The sequence below is a fragment of the Choloepus didactylus genome, chromosome 4 (genome assembly GCF_015220235.1).
Source record: "Choloepus didactylus isolate mChoDid1 chromosome 4, mChoDid1.pri, whole genome shotgun sequence".
NCBI classification, from domain to species: domain Eukaryota; kingdom Metazoa; phylum Chordata; class Mammalia; order Pilosa; family Megalonychidae; genus Choloepus; species Choloepus didactylus.
Window position 1 is genome coordinate 98,355,372 of NC_051310.1, and position 15,183 is coordinate 98,370,554.

The window sequence follows — 15,183 nt, forward strand, 5'->3', positions numbered from 1 at the left end:
ACGGGTATGTGAGAACGCTACGTTTGCATGATTTTTCTCTACACCTACAACTGCTCTAATTTTTAAATAAAAACACTGGAATAAAGAAAAAGAATCCATAGCTTTCCCTTTATATGATCCTCTGTGTAGAACAGATTGAGGAATTTGATCCTTAGCATTCTGTCCCAGCTCTCTTTGCCCTCCACTGAGCTTAAATTTCCCCTGTGTTTTCTGCCCAGACAGAACCTGGTGTCATCCTGCTTCCAGAACAAGAAGGAAAAAGGGTCTATGTCTGCTGAACGGGAAATAAGTCAAATAGCCCGAAACACAACCCCATGGAGTAGAGAAGCAGCAGGCAGGCTTGTCCACGCCCACTGAGTAAGTGCCAGAAAAAGTCCCCAGCTGGAAAGGGGCCACTGATGATTCCCCGGGCATTGCTTACTCACCTCACCAATGAGGTGCTCACTGCTTTATCAGGCAGCTGGTTTATTTTTCAGGTGTAACCTAGGCTTTGTTCAGGGCAATTCCTTTGCAGACAAAGCAGTGAGGGCCCCGTGCCGGGTGCTGAGGGACAGGTGGTTTGGATTAATGAGCTCCGTTCTGGCTCAGGTCATAGTCTGCAGGAAGGCAGACTACTCAGATTATGTGGGAGAAGTTCTTTTCTGCCTCATAAAATCCCAGCATCAGCTCTGATTATTAGACGTTTCCAATATTTGGCAAAGCTTGGTCTTTGTCCCCATGGCCCTGAGCTTTTCTTATCAAAGCAAGTAACCCAAGGGCAAATTTGCAGAATGGACCTGCAGGAACTCCGTCCTGAGTTGGGCCTCCAGCTCTCCTTAACAACCAGCTGGCTTGTTTCTTTGCGTTTCAGTTCCAGGGAGCTCCGAGGTGGGATTATTGGCTGGTTTTATCTCCACTGGCTGCTCATGTCGGCAGGCTAAGAGAAGAAGAAGGATGGGTAGCCCTCTCTTCATGCATGTCAGCCCCTGGGTCCAGGGGTAAACCCAAGCCAAGCCTTTCACCCAGCCCAGAGGCCTTGGGCAGACCCTGCCTTGGAGGAGGATACTTGGCAAGCCTGGCTACTCATTCCAGCTCCCCTGCTAACTCCCTGGTCCCTGGTCTCCTCCTCCGGAAAACAGTGACAGGCAAGGGACTGGGCCATCTGGGCCCAAGTGGCTGCCCACTCAGAGGATGAGCGTGGCAGACCCTTGGACATTTCTCTGACCCTCATCCCCACACCCAGCTGAAAGCAAGAGGGAACCACTGCCATCAAGCAACCTCCAAGATCCAGTCACAAACTGCGGCTGCCTGCTTCCTCCACTGCAAAGCCGAGAAGTTTCTGGTGGTAAGTTATGCCCTTGTGCCAAGGACCCTGAAAAATGGTTTGGGAGAGTGAGTCCCTCTACTTTGAACCTTGGGAGTTTTTTTTTTTGTCGGGGCCAGGCTGGAAGGGGCTCACAACTGGGATGCATGATTTGGGCTCTGCCATTCCCCATCCCATCACCTGGGACAAGTCCCTGGTCCTCTCCAGGCCTTGTATTCCCATCTCTAGCTTAAGGGAGATGAAAGTAGGGACAGGTATCTCATACTTGTCTAACTTTAAGAGAATTAATGTGTGTTGTCTCTGTTTCATAATGTTTTGTCATATCTGATATAAAATTGTCCAAAGGAAAGTTTTACCTAACTTCCAGCTTGATGCAGAGGGAAAAATATGGGGTTTGGAAGCTGAAGGATATGGATTCCAACACCAAATTTGCCTCTTACTGGCAGTGGGACCTTAGCCTTTCTGAGCCTCAGTTTCCTCATCTGTAAAATGGGGACAGTAAAACAATGGCAGGTCATGAGAACTCAATTAATACCTGTAAATCTCTTATAACAAGAATAGACACAGGGTTGACATTCATTCACACAACAAACATTTAGTGAGCATCTGCAATGCACCAGAAGTCCATTGAGTCTGCTAAGGCACGGGGGATAGAGAAGAGCAACTTGGTTCATGCTCTCAAGAGGCAAACGGAAATGACAGAGTATAGTGATGGACAAGAAGAAGGGCCAGGATGCAGTAGGGAGCCCTTTCAGAGATAGAGTTTCAGGGGAGGAGGTCTGTCTGAGAAGGTGACATTTGAGCTGAGTCCTGAAGAGTATGAAGGAACCAGGCATGTATACAGTAAAAGGAAGCGAGTTCCAGACAGGAGGACTAACACCTGCTAGGGCCCCGAGGCAGCAAACTGCTCTTAGCATGTTCCAGAAATGGAAAGGCAGCCAGTATGGCTGGAAAGAAGCAGAAGACCATGAGGCAGAGGCAGGACCAGACCACAGGGGCTTTAACAAGGCATTCAGCAAGTCAGCTCCAGACTAACACAATCCCCATTTCTCAGAGGCCACTGTCCCTAGCTTGAGAGTTCTACTAGCAACCTGAACAGGTAATGTTGTCTCATGTGTCTTTGATCCCAACTCCCAGCCCAGGGCCTAGCCCAGACTTGGGGTTCTTAAGGATTCACTGAATAAAAGAATGGATAAAGTGATGGCTGGATTAGTTAGCTATTGTTCCATCTAAATTATAAAAGGCTGGTGGCTGGTATGGGGAATGGGGAAGCCTTGCCATGTAACCCTTGGAATGTCCAACCCTTGCAGTGTAGCTTCAGATGAGGCCAGCCCCACTTGAAGGTCCTGAGTCTTCTGGAAGGCCACAGGGACTGTCTCCCAAACCCCAGCACTCTTATCAGAAAGCAATGCCATCTCTGTACATTCTCATATCGAAACAGCAGTGCATGGTGTCTGAAGGCCCCCAGCCATACTCTAAGGGACATTAATTCCTGATTCCTCTGGGAAAGCAAGTCAGAGGACCCTACCAGGATGTGCCTGCCCCTTGTAAGCATTCCCTTCTAATTGATTTGTGCTCCCTGGAAAGGGGAGGACAAAAATAATGAGGGCAAAGTGCTAGAGTGCAGAGAGCGTGGTTGGCTAATGCAGGTTAAGTTTTAACATGCCTTGTATTTTGTCTCTCTGGGATTCGTTTGTCCTTGCAACATCTGGTCAGGGGTGGCAGTTGTGAAACCACAAGTGTACTCTTCTAGACAAAGGTACTTGGCACAGAGGTCTGTCAAAGAACAGCCACTTGGGGCCAATGACCAACTGTGTAGGAAGAGACCCATCTTTCAGGAAAGGGCCAACTGCCAGCAGCCACATTTAGCAAACATTTCCTGAACTCTGTTGGGTGCAAGCAGATTTTGGGGTTCTATGGCTCACAGAGATGAATCACAAGTTTACCTTTAGAGCTGAGAGCAGAAATTCAAACAAAAACTACCATACACAAATCCAAGAGAATCTGCTTTCCCCACCTAGGGATCCTCTTGTTTCATATTTGCTGATAAACCCTCAGTGTTCAAAGACTTCTATCAATCAGACTACACTTACTAAGTGACAAATTCCCTATCTCAAAGGGCTGCTTCTGATTAGCAAACGAAAGCCAGGAAGCACACAAATAGCTGAAAGAATTCCAGCTGGAGGCAAACTTGACATCTTAGATCCTGCAGCTCCACTGCCAGGAAATGTGTGTGTCCCTTTAAGTTTCTAAAATTACCAGGGTTAATCAATGTTTTCCAGGTTCTAGGGTTAGGGGCTAAACTGCGACGTGAAAAGCCAGCCATAACCTGGTGTCTCGGGGGAAAGAACATCCCAGCAGTTTTGGAGTAGGAAGCACGATTGTGCCTTTCAACTTCTCAGTAACAATAATTGTACTTGTTTTGCTTGTTTGAGAGGGAGATTTACATACTTCATTTCATTGTGCATTTAATTCCCAAACGACCCTGTGAAAACAGGTTGAGAGGTTAAGTAACTTGCACAGGCAATCGGGATTCGGACCCACGTGCACTATCCATGAATGGCTCTCCCAGAGAAATGTCCCATACCTCCACACCCCGCCCTCTGACCCCCCTTCACTCCCACACTCCCACTCCCCTTCATCAATCCCACAGGCAGGGAACCGGAAGCAGGGCTCAACAGCGCACCAAATGACAAACGGCACCGGGGTCCTTGCCAGGGACATCCAGCAAGGTGGCCTGACAACCTGCTTAGAGCTGGAAGGACTGGGTCTGGTGCTGAGAAACGGAAGAGATGGGCAAAGGCCCGAGGTCGATCGGAAAGAAGGTTGAGTAGGGGTCTCCGTGGGAGGGGGCGCCCTGGACTCCCTCCCTGTGCCCGGAAGCCGAAGCGCAGCTGCTCACGTTGCCTTTGGTGGAGAAGACGCCGTAAGGCAAGTTGTGAATGGGGAAGTCAGAATTCTCGACCACCGGGATGAAGGACATGCTGGCGAGCACGGCGCAGGTCCGCGGACACCGGGCAGCAAACAGTGAGCACGACTGGGGTCCGCCAGGGAGGTCAGGCAGGGCCGAGGCCCCTGCTGGCTCCGGCCACACCCCCAGACCCGCCCCCCAGGTGACGCAGCAGGGTCCTAGAGGCTGCTGTCCGCCTATTGGTCCCACTAGAAGCTCCCGCCCCTCCTGCGAGCCACGCCCCTCAGCGGTCCCTTCCCGGAGTCCCCTCCAGGGAGACTTCGGTCCAGCCGCAGGCGGAGGGCCCCTGATTCCCTGGAGAGCAAACTGCAGCTTGGCATTTAAGGCTCGCCCTGGGTGACATTTCAGTCTCATTTCCAGAGGCTGCGTGCCCTGCTCTTCGGCTGAACAGGGCTCTTGTTCGTTTCCTGAACACAGCATACACTTTCTCCCCAGACACTGTCTCCTGGGCTTAAGAAGAATACTTCTTCCAGTCTCACCCCCTCTGCCCTTACAAACCACGCTAATCCACCCGGCTGTAACACTTCCACTTGTGCATTGGTAAAGGGGACGGCAATGCCTGTTTGGAAGTCTTAAAATAATGAGAAATAATATTCTAGAAATTATAATTCACCTGGTTATTTCACATTCCAGTGTTGAAATGACACTGGCATGCTATTTGACTTTGGGCAAGTTACCTAACCTCTCTGTGCCTTAGTTTTCTTCTCTATAATGTATAATGCAAATAACCATAGATCTGACTTCACAGAGTTACTATGAGACTTGAATGAATTAATGTTTGTATAGCACTTAGAATAGTGCCTGGCACATAGAAACTATGTCCACTAGGATTACAGAGATGGTCAAATAATGCCTAGCACAGAGTTCATAATAAATTAACTTTATTTGTTGCTTGTTCAGCAACACCCCACCAGAAAGTCAGCTATTTCTTTGTTTCTGAGTTTTGCTTTTCTTGTGAAGAAGTCATAACCAAAAAAAGGAGAGAACACAGCTATAAAGGTAAAGGGGTCATCACTGACTGAAAACAAAATGTAAATTTCTTAGAAATCTAGCAAAAATATTCTTCAGAAAAGAGTTTAAAATTATGAAAGGTGTAGGGGGGGGCATAATAGTTGTTGATAGATGAACCAGTATCTGAAACACTTAGATTTGATAAGTTTGCTTTGGATAGCTCTTATGACATTGGAGTTCAAAAGTTAATGGATTAATGGACACACAAACAGAGCTAACTAAAAATAAATTTGAAAATCAATTTAAGCAAAAATCCAAGAAGCTATTTTTAAAGAACATTTTAAAGTTTCAGACCATCCCAGGATTGATAAAAATAACCCTTTCCCTCCAAAAACATTTTTTTTAAATGAATAATAATCAGAGACAGAGAGAAAGACCTAAAAGTAAATAAGTTGCAACTCCTTTGCCTGGACTGTTGTGTCCTGTCTCTCCTCTTATCCACTGACCCCCTCCCTAAATCAGTTTAAATTATCCTCATTCTTGAAAGCTCACGTTTGTCAACAGCCAGTCCCAAGTCCTCATGCAGTTCTCTCTTTCTCTCCCTTCCTGTTTCCCCACATCACCTCTAGAACAACTGCCTTTTCACCAAGATGAGCAGTGATGTGCATACCAATCAACTTGTGAGTGATTTATGTTATTAAGAAAAAAAAGAAAAGAAAGACTATGTTAGGGTAGATTCAAGGTGCTCCTGTAATCACTCATGTGCAGTCAGCTGGAATGTTTTGAGACCACATCATAGCCAGGAGCATGGCAACGCTGTGTGTGCCTGCGTGCTTTGGACACTCTTTTAAACAGCCAGGATGAAGTCAGATCCTAGCAAAGTTAGGAGTCTGGGAAGGGCTACTGGAAGGTTACAAGTTATAGAGGCTGGAAATTGGCAGATAATATGAGATAATGGGGCCGAAAGCCAGAAGGCCTGGGATGTGGGGATGTTGCAAGCAGGGCTGGCGGCTGAGCACCCCTTCCTGGATCCTGAGACTATTCTGGCACCCTCCACTGAAGCCTGACACGTGGTCCCCAGTAAGAGGCTCACTCCAGGCCGGGCCTCCTGGCTTCATCCCCCACCCTGGGTGCCTCTGCCAAGGGCTGACCTCAGTTTTGGTTAGTCTGCCCTGGGGAGAGTTGAGGGGCGTGGTGGGTAGTCTGACTTGTTCTGGTCAGTTCCAGAAAAGGGAAAAAGAGGAAGGGAGTGTCTCAACTCTGTTGTGTGGCATTATAGTCATTTCAGGTAACACTTCGTACCTGTCAAACTCTAGCTACCTTTCAGGTGCAAGGTAATGAATTATTTACCTGTTCTGTACTGATCCTGCCCTCTTCCTCTTAAAGGCAGAAACTGTCTTATTGTGTGTGCAGCTTTGTCAACACTTACCAGAACACCTGGCAGAAAATAGGTGCTCCATAAATATTTAAGTAATTAATATAATACTGTGACTAAAAGGAAATTAATAAATAACCAATGAGCCTCTACTCTATGCCAGGCACTAGGGATTCACCAATAACATAACATCTTCAATTCCTTTTTTATTGAATATGTGATGTTTGAGGGATAATGGACCAGAAGCTTCCAATGAATATACACAAGTTAACTGAAGCCTAGATGATTGAAACCACGTTAAAAGAGAAAACCAAAACTCTTTTTAGGGGGAAAGAGGTGGGGCAGATATGTGGGGGGGGGGGGGGGGATATGGTTGAAGGGGGAGTAAGATTTCATAGTTTAAAAATAGACTTCCCAACCCACTAATTATATATAGTGGCTGAAAAAGCCAAAGTTGTTCTCTAGTCAAAAAACAACATGTGAAGTCGCTTGCAAGTACATTATATTTTCTTTTCTTTTGCCTTTATTTCTGGGGGGTTTAGGTGGGAGAGACACAATAAAAAAGAATTGTAAGGGGAAAATATTGTCCTTAAACCCACTAACCTAACAGTCTTTACATTTTCATGTCATTCATTCATTCCATTTTTATGCACATGAAGTTTCCATCTTTGTAAACTTTACACAGATGCGCTTTCTCAGTCTTTCCCTACATTATTATTCTCCTGAACGTTTTTCCTTGTGCCCAACTAGGTTTCATGATTATCATTTTCACCATTGGCTAAAGAAATTGCAATGATTTAGATTGTAGTTGTAATTTAAAGGTCTTCAGGGACAGAATGCTTTCCTTTTCCTAGATTATTGTCTAAGGATCCATCCCTGAGGCAAAGGGCTTTCAGGACGGGAAGTGAGTTTCAACACCTCCCCACTCAGGGCTGGTTGGAGCCTCAGCGGGGCTGTATCCCGGTGCCTCCCTCCGATGCTAAAATGCCACACAGGAAGGGGCCCCAGCGGTTGCAGTGCGGGCCCCAGGCCTGACAATTTGCCCCGTGCTCCTTTACGAGACAGCTGGGAAAGGGCCTGCTGGATTCAGGGGCACTGAGGTCTTAGGAGGACTCGGAGAAGCTGGCAGTTGCCATTTTCAGAAGTAGAATGTGGACCCTGCTTGACTAGAAGGAAGGGCGATGTGGACTTGTCTTGCAACACTGAGTTCCACCCCTTCCGCTTCTTCCCACCGGACTATGTTTACTGACGTGTGGGTTACTGGAGTCCACTTCCTTTGCCCACCAGATATTGAGTTCCTTTGAAAGAACAGATGTCACTTGTGTTTGCATATGATTTTTAATCCCTCTGATACTAAAAAATACTTGATATAAACACCAAACGCATCTTGTGTACTCCAAATGTAAAGAGTAAACGTTACTGATCTCGGGCCTTAGGGACAGAGGACATTTACTTCATTACAGTGCTCAGTTTGACATGAACTAATTCCCTCTTTTTCTTGACTACAGTGAGCAGACCTAAGTAAACCATCTCAACCAAGACTGGTTTCTTTGCAATTCAAATTTTCTTCTTCTTTCCCTCTTTTTTTTTTTTAATTGTGAACTTTGACATATATACATAACAGTGATAACTTTCAAAGTATGATTTCACAAGCTGTTAGAGAGCAAATTTCAAAGAATGTCGTAGGTCACAGTTCCACAACTTCAACCATTTCCATTACTGTAAAATATAACATACACAGAAAGGTGTCAACTTTCAATGTACAGCTGAACAAGCAGTTATATAGATAATTTCAAAACTGGTTATGCGTGACAGTTCCACAGTCTCATCCCTTCCCTATTATGCAATACAAGGTATATACAGAAAGGTGAAGACCTGCAAGGCACAATTCAATGAGCAGCTATAGAGCAAATCCCAAAGGATGCTATAGGCTACAGTTCCACTGTGTCATTTACCTCCTTCTAGCCATTCCAACACCCCAGCATACAAAAATATATGTATAATTATATAAAGTTTCAGTATTCATAGACCTTTGTTAAATCTTCCCTTGTTTTTTGCTACCCCTTCCTCTCATTCAATCTCCCTCTCCATCTTCAGGGGTGTCTGGGCAGTGAGCATCCTAACTTGTTTGTATTAATGGGGGTGTCAACAGTATGGGGAAGGGGGCTGCATCTGATTGTTCTTAAAGAGGCTGTTGCCTCTGTGTTTTAAGACCTGTCTGGCATAGGAACACTCTGGTGGATTTAAGTTTCTGGGAGAGAAACCTTGGTGAGTGAATCTTTTATAGAATCTCAGGTAGGGACCTAGGTATTTGGGAACTACTTTTGATAAGGGCCTGGCATACTGTGGCCATTTGGGATGTCTAGCTGGAGCTTGCATAAGAGAAACTTCCAGGATTGCGTCTTGACTCTATTTGGGATCTCTCAGCCACTGTAACATCAGCTTGTTACCTTTCTTTTTTCTCCTTTTGGTCAAGTAAACATTTTCAATCCCTTGCTCCCAGGACCAGGCTCACTCCTGAGAGTCATGTCCCACATTGCCAGGGAGATTCATTCCCCTGGGAGTCGTGTCCCTTGGGGGGGGCGGGTATTTGCTGAGTTGGGCTTAGAGAAAGAAAGGCCACATCTGAACAACAAAAGAAGTTCCCTGAAGGTGCCTCCATAATTAAAGGAGGGCTCAGCCTCCTATTTACAACCCTAAATTTCACAGGAGCAAGCCTCAAGTCGAGGGCTTGATTTATTAAGTAGTGGGTTCCTAACTTCACTTAATATATATTCTATCCCAAGATAAATGGTCAGTTTCTTACATTATCTTCACTTTGTTGTACAGTCATCACTCTCAACTTTAAACAATTATCATAACATAATTCCCTCTTTTGCGGTCGGGGTTACTGCTTCTAGGGGGAGTGGCGGCCGGTAGCCGAGCCCTCAGCTCTCGGGGCTGCTTAAAGGTTACCGGCGGCGGGGGCTCTTTCCCGGAGGCGAGGGCGAGGCGGAGGACGTTGGCCAGAGTCCTCGGCGAGAGGCGTGCAAGGAGGGCGGCGATAAGGACAAAAACACTCTTCATCCAGTAGGGGTATGCGCCAAAGAGATTTATTCAGGGGTGATTACAGGTTATATAGGCTGGTAAGAGGGGCAGGGCTGGAAAGGAGGTGAAGTAGCCTAAAATGGCAATATTGAAGGGAGAGGGGCTAGGATTGGTTCTGAGAGGACGCAGGAGCCGTTGCAGCGGGCGGGGGTTGTTCTGGCCACGGTGCATGCGCGCTGGCGGTGGCAGGAGTGGCCTTGGCACCAGGGAGTGTATGGGTAAGATAAGGAAGTGGGGAAAGGGCAGTTGGGAGAAAGGCGGTTTCCTCCGGCAAGCCTCCCCTGCCAGTGGCATTTTGGGTGAGGAAAAGGGAGCTGCCTTGACCTCGCTCCTCAGGCTCGGGGGGGCTGCAGAGGGCACTCACGCCCGTACCTACTACCCTCCCCAGGGGGTGATCAGGTCCCCTGGCCCAGGCCTGGTAAGTCGAGGCACAAGCTCAGTCCCCGCACTCTTTAATTCTTTCTTTAGTCTGTTTCAAATTGTTTTGAGTATTACTGTATCCATGTTTTGATGGGATATTGCCTCAAATGCATTTTGGATTTTAACTGGATCTAAAAGACCCACAAACAATAAGGGGCACATTAAATAAAGAGAATATCATTGACAATTTGACTCATAATAATGTGTATCATACAGTGAGTTCTCATTTACCATTATCAGAACTCAAACGACGTTTCAGATTCTTCCTCCCTGTGATTTCAACAAGATAACAGCTGTATTTATTTTGTTTTTTGATAAATGAATATATATTCAAAAGTCTCTCCTGTTTCCTCATTCAAATGTTCAGTACCTTCTTGAGCTATAACTATGGGTCCCCCTGTTCCAGAAATGTAGAGAAATTTGGACACATGTACTCTATTCCACCTGTTTGGCATAACTGAATGGATAATTCCCAGCTCCTCCCTACTTAAACATTGCTTTATTTTGCCCATTCTAACTTCACACTAAAATACTTCTCTCTCATAAGCATCTCTTTTTCTTCCTTCCTAAGATACCAGGGTTGAGCCTACTCCCCTCTTGCCTAAGGCTTCTGGACAAAAAGCTCTAGTCCTCTGCCATATGCCTGCCTTGCTTTATTTTTCCAAATCTTCCCATCCACCTTCCCTGTGCTGGGCAGCCCACGAGAGTCTCTGAAGCTTCAGGTATCCACCATACCTGCAGCTCCCTTTTGAGGGAAGTGGCCCAAATCTGTTCTTTCCTCCATAAGTTCCTGTGGTTCCTGCCTGTGCATTGAGTGAAATCAATGCAGCTACTGTGGACACAATACACTGGACCAAGTGTTGGTACATGAGGCACAGGCAACCACTTTGACAGTTGTCTCCTAAGGCAGGAAGAGCAACCCAAGCAGATACTCTCCCTGAATTTGAAATTCTTAGTTTTAGGGAAAGGTGTTCTATTTTCACATATTGGGCACAAGCCTGGACAGAGATGACTGTACAATATCATGAATAAAATTCAGCCACTTTAGAGTCTAAGAATTCAAGTTGGGGTGAGTGAAGGATTGACGGCATAAATCGATTAGCAGAAAATACAAATACCTTCAAGACATGGCTTACCTTTCCAGCTCCATGAACTAAAAGAAATTCTTGTACCTGAGCAAGAACCAGGCAGAGCAAAGACAAATCTCTTATCATGCCATCCCTTTATCAGTCCAACATCTTTGCAGATTCTTCCCTTTGCCAAGAATGCCCATTTCCCCCTTAGTTGCCTGGAAAAGTCAGCCTTTGAGGCTCAGCATGATCACCCCCCTCTGTGCTCACAGTGCCATGAATATATCTCACTGTCATTATACCAATGCTGTTGACTTGCCCTTCTCCCCTGTAAATGTGAGCTCCTGCAAGTCTGGGAACAAACTTGGTATCCTCAGTGCCTAGAAGAATACATGGCACATAATGGGCATAGATTAAATATTTTTATTAAAGGGAAGATCTTCCCAGGCCAGGACTACATCTTTGTGACCTCTGCCACAGGAGACCCAAAGCATTCATAAATCCTCTAGACCACTGCTATCCGATAGAATGTTCTGTATCTGTGCTGTCCAATATGGAGCCACTGGCCACATATGATTACTGAGTACTTGAAACATGGCTAGTGTGAATAAGGAATCAAAACTGGATTTTTAAAAACTTTTATTGTAGTAACATGTGCAACTCAATTTCCCATTTAAACCACTTTCAAGTATACAATTCAATTGTATTAATTACATTGACAATATTGTGCTGTCATCACCGTTATCCATTTACTCCAACTTTTTCATCAGCGGATAGAAACTCGGTACCCATTAAGTAATAACTCCCTCTTCCCCTACCCCACCCCTGGCCCCTGGGAACCTATAATCTACTATCTGTCTCTAAAAATTTGCTGCTTCTAGGCATTTCGTATAAGAGATCATACCGTATTTGTCTTTTTGTGTTTGGTTTATTTTGCTCAGCATGTCTTCAAGGTCCATCCATGTTGTACCATGTATCATAACTTCATTCCTTTTTAAGGCTGAATAATATTCTGTTGTGTGTATCCACTACGTTTTGTTTATCCATTCCTCTCTTCATGGACACTTGAGTTGCTTCTACATTTTGATGATTGTGAGTAATGCTGCTGTAAACATTGGTATATAAATACCTGCTTGAGTCCCTGCTGTCAACTTTTTTTACCTAGAAATGGGATTGAAGGGTCATATGATAATTCTATACTTAACTTTCTGAGGAAGCACTAAACTGATTTCCACAGTGGCTGTACCATTTTACAATGCCGCCAGCAATGGATAAGCATTCCCATTTCTCTGCATCCTTGTCAACACTTATTATTTTCTGTTTTTGTTTTCATAATAGCCATCCTAGGAGTTACAAAGTGGTATTTCATTGTGGTTTTACTTTGCATTTCCCTGATGGCCAATGATACTGAGCATTTTTTCATGGACATATTGGCCATTTGTATATCTTCTTTGAAGAAATGTCTATTCAAGTCCTTTGTCCATTTTTAAATTGAGTTATTTGTCTGTGTTGAGTTGTAAGAGTTATTTATATATTTAAAAACAAGAATGTTATGACATATATCATTCCCGTAAGTTGTGGTTTCACTTCCTTGATGAAAACAAAAGTTTTCCATTGTGATTAAGTCAAATTTATCTATTTTTTCCAAGGTAATGGACATTTATCCTTATGTTTTCTTCTAAGAGTTTTATATGTTTTGATCTTGCATTTAGGTCTTTAATTCATTTTAAGTTAATTTTTATTTATGGTGTAAGGTGTATGAGGTAAGGCTCCAACTTCATTCTTTGGCATGCGGCTACCTGGTAATTAGATGAAATGGACAAATTCCTAGAAAGACACTAAGTTATCTAATTTGTTGGTGGACAATGGTTCATAGTATTCCTTTATAATTATTTTTATCTGCCAAGTAGGTACTAATGCACGCTCTTTCATTTCTGATTCTAGTAATTTGAGTCTTCTCCTTTTTCTCTTGGTCAGAGTAGCTAAAGTTTTGTCAATTTGTTGACAAACCAACAAATTGGTTTCATTGATTTTTCTCTATTGTTAGCCATTCTCTATCTCATTAATTTTCACTCTAATCTTTATTATTTCCTTCCTTATATTTGCTTTACATTTACTTCTTTTTCAAGTGTCTTAAGGTGGAAGATTGTGTTATTGATTTGAGATCTTTATTGTCTCTTAATATAACCATTTATAGCTATAAATTTCCTTCTAAGCACCATTTTAACTGCTCTCATAAGTTTGGGGATATTGTGTCTTGATTTTTGCTCATCTCAAAGTATTTTCTGATTTCTCTATCGATTATTTCTTGTCTCATTGGTTATTTAGGGGTGCGTTGCTAAATTTTTATATTTATGAGTTTCCCAAAATATTCCGTTATTGATTTCTGTTTTCATTCCATTGTGGTTGGAAATTTTACTTGGTATTAATTTTGTATTCTTAAATGTATTGAGGTTTGTTTTATAGCCTGGTATATGGTCAATCCTGGAGAATGATCCATGTATACTTGAGAAGAGTATACAATTTACTGTTGCTGGGAGGAATGTTCTGTAGCTGTTAGGTCTAGATGGTTCATAGTGTTGTTCAAGTCCTCTATTTCCTTACTGATCTGCTTGGTTGTTCTATCCATTAATGAAAGTTGGGTACTGAGGTCTCCAACTATTATTGTTGAATTGTCTTATCTCTGTCTTCATTTCTGTCATGTATTTTGATTCTCCACTATTAGTTGCATATATATTTATAATTGTTATAGCCTCCTGATCGATAGATCCTTTTATCATTATAAAATGTCCCTTTTATCTCTAGTGGAATTTTTTGTTTCAAAGTCTGTTTTGTCTAATATTAGTATAGCTACTCCAGCTTTCCTGTGGTAACTGCTTGCATGATAAGTTTTTTTTTCCCCATCCATTTACTTTCAATCTAATTATGTCTTTGAATCTAAACTGTGTCCTCTGTAGGCAACTTATAATTGGATCATGTTTTTTTAAGTCCAGTCTAGCAATCTCTGCCTTTTGATTGGCTTGTTAAATCCATTCACATTTATTGATACAGTTAACTTATGTCTGCCATTTTACATTGCTTTCTATGTCTCATGTATTTTTTGTTCCTCTATACTCCTTTACTGCTTTCTGTTGCACTGAATGAATATTTTCTAATGTAGCATTTAAATTTCATTAATGATTTTTTCACCATGTTTTTTTTTGCAATAAAGTTATTTAGTATTATGTATTATATAGTAATACAATCTTAATAGTAATAAAATCTTAATGTACAAGATATCTTTGATAAATCAATGCATTTAAAATAAGTAGTTTTAAAACTATGTATATTTGGAAGGACCCTTAATTCTGAAAGAATGTATTCCCTTTTTTTAAGATTAAAATGTATTTCTTACTATTTCAAAATTTAATAACTAGCTCTACCTTCCCAAAGACAACTTCTCTTAATGCAGATTTTGTTCTAGTACTTTTTATTTTTTGCATATTTTTTTGCATTTTTTTTTTCATTTTTATTGAGATTGTTCACATACCATACAATTATCCAAAGATCCAAAGTGTACAATCACTTGCCCCTGGGTACCCTCATACAGCTGTGCATCCATCACACTTAATTTTTGTTCAATTTTTAGAAACTTTTCATTACTCCAGACAAGAAATAAAGTGAAAGATGAAAAAAAAGAAAAGGAAACTCTAAACCTCCCCTATCCCTAACCAACCCCCTCAATTGTTGACTCCTAGTATTGATATAGTACGTTTGTTACTGTTTATGAAAAAATGTTGAAATACTACTAACTGTAGTATATAGTTTGCAATAGGTATATAGTTCTTCCCTATATGCCCCTCTATTATTAACTTCTAATTGTATTGTCATACATTTGTTCTGGTTCATGGAAGTGATTTCTAGTATTTGTACAGTTGATCATGGACATTGCCCACCATAGGATTCAGTTTTATACATTTCCATCTTTTGACCTCCAACTTTCCTTCTGGTGACATATATGACTCTG

At 42.9% G+C, this 15,183-nt stretch overlaps 1 protein-coding gene across 2 annotated transcripts in view; it reads right to left on the reverse strand.

Moving 5' to 3' along the window:
• FAH (fumarylacetoacetate hydrolase) overlaps positions 1 to 4,387 on the reverse strand; it is a 33,571-nt gene extending 29,184 nt beyond the window's left edge. Inside the window, exon 1 of one of the 2 annotated variants that reach the window (XM_037833242.1) lies at positions 4,206 to 4,387. In XM_037833242.1, the coding sequence (XP_037689170.1) occupies positions 4,206 to 4,286 (81 nt within the window). In that variant the 5' untranslated portion in view covers positions 4,287 to 4,387. The remainder of the gene's footprint in view (positions 1 to 4,205) is intronic. The other variant, XM_037833241.1, reaches the window with a different exon arrangement.
• Positions 4,388 to 15,183: the final 10,796 nt, after the last annotated feature.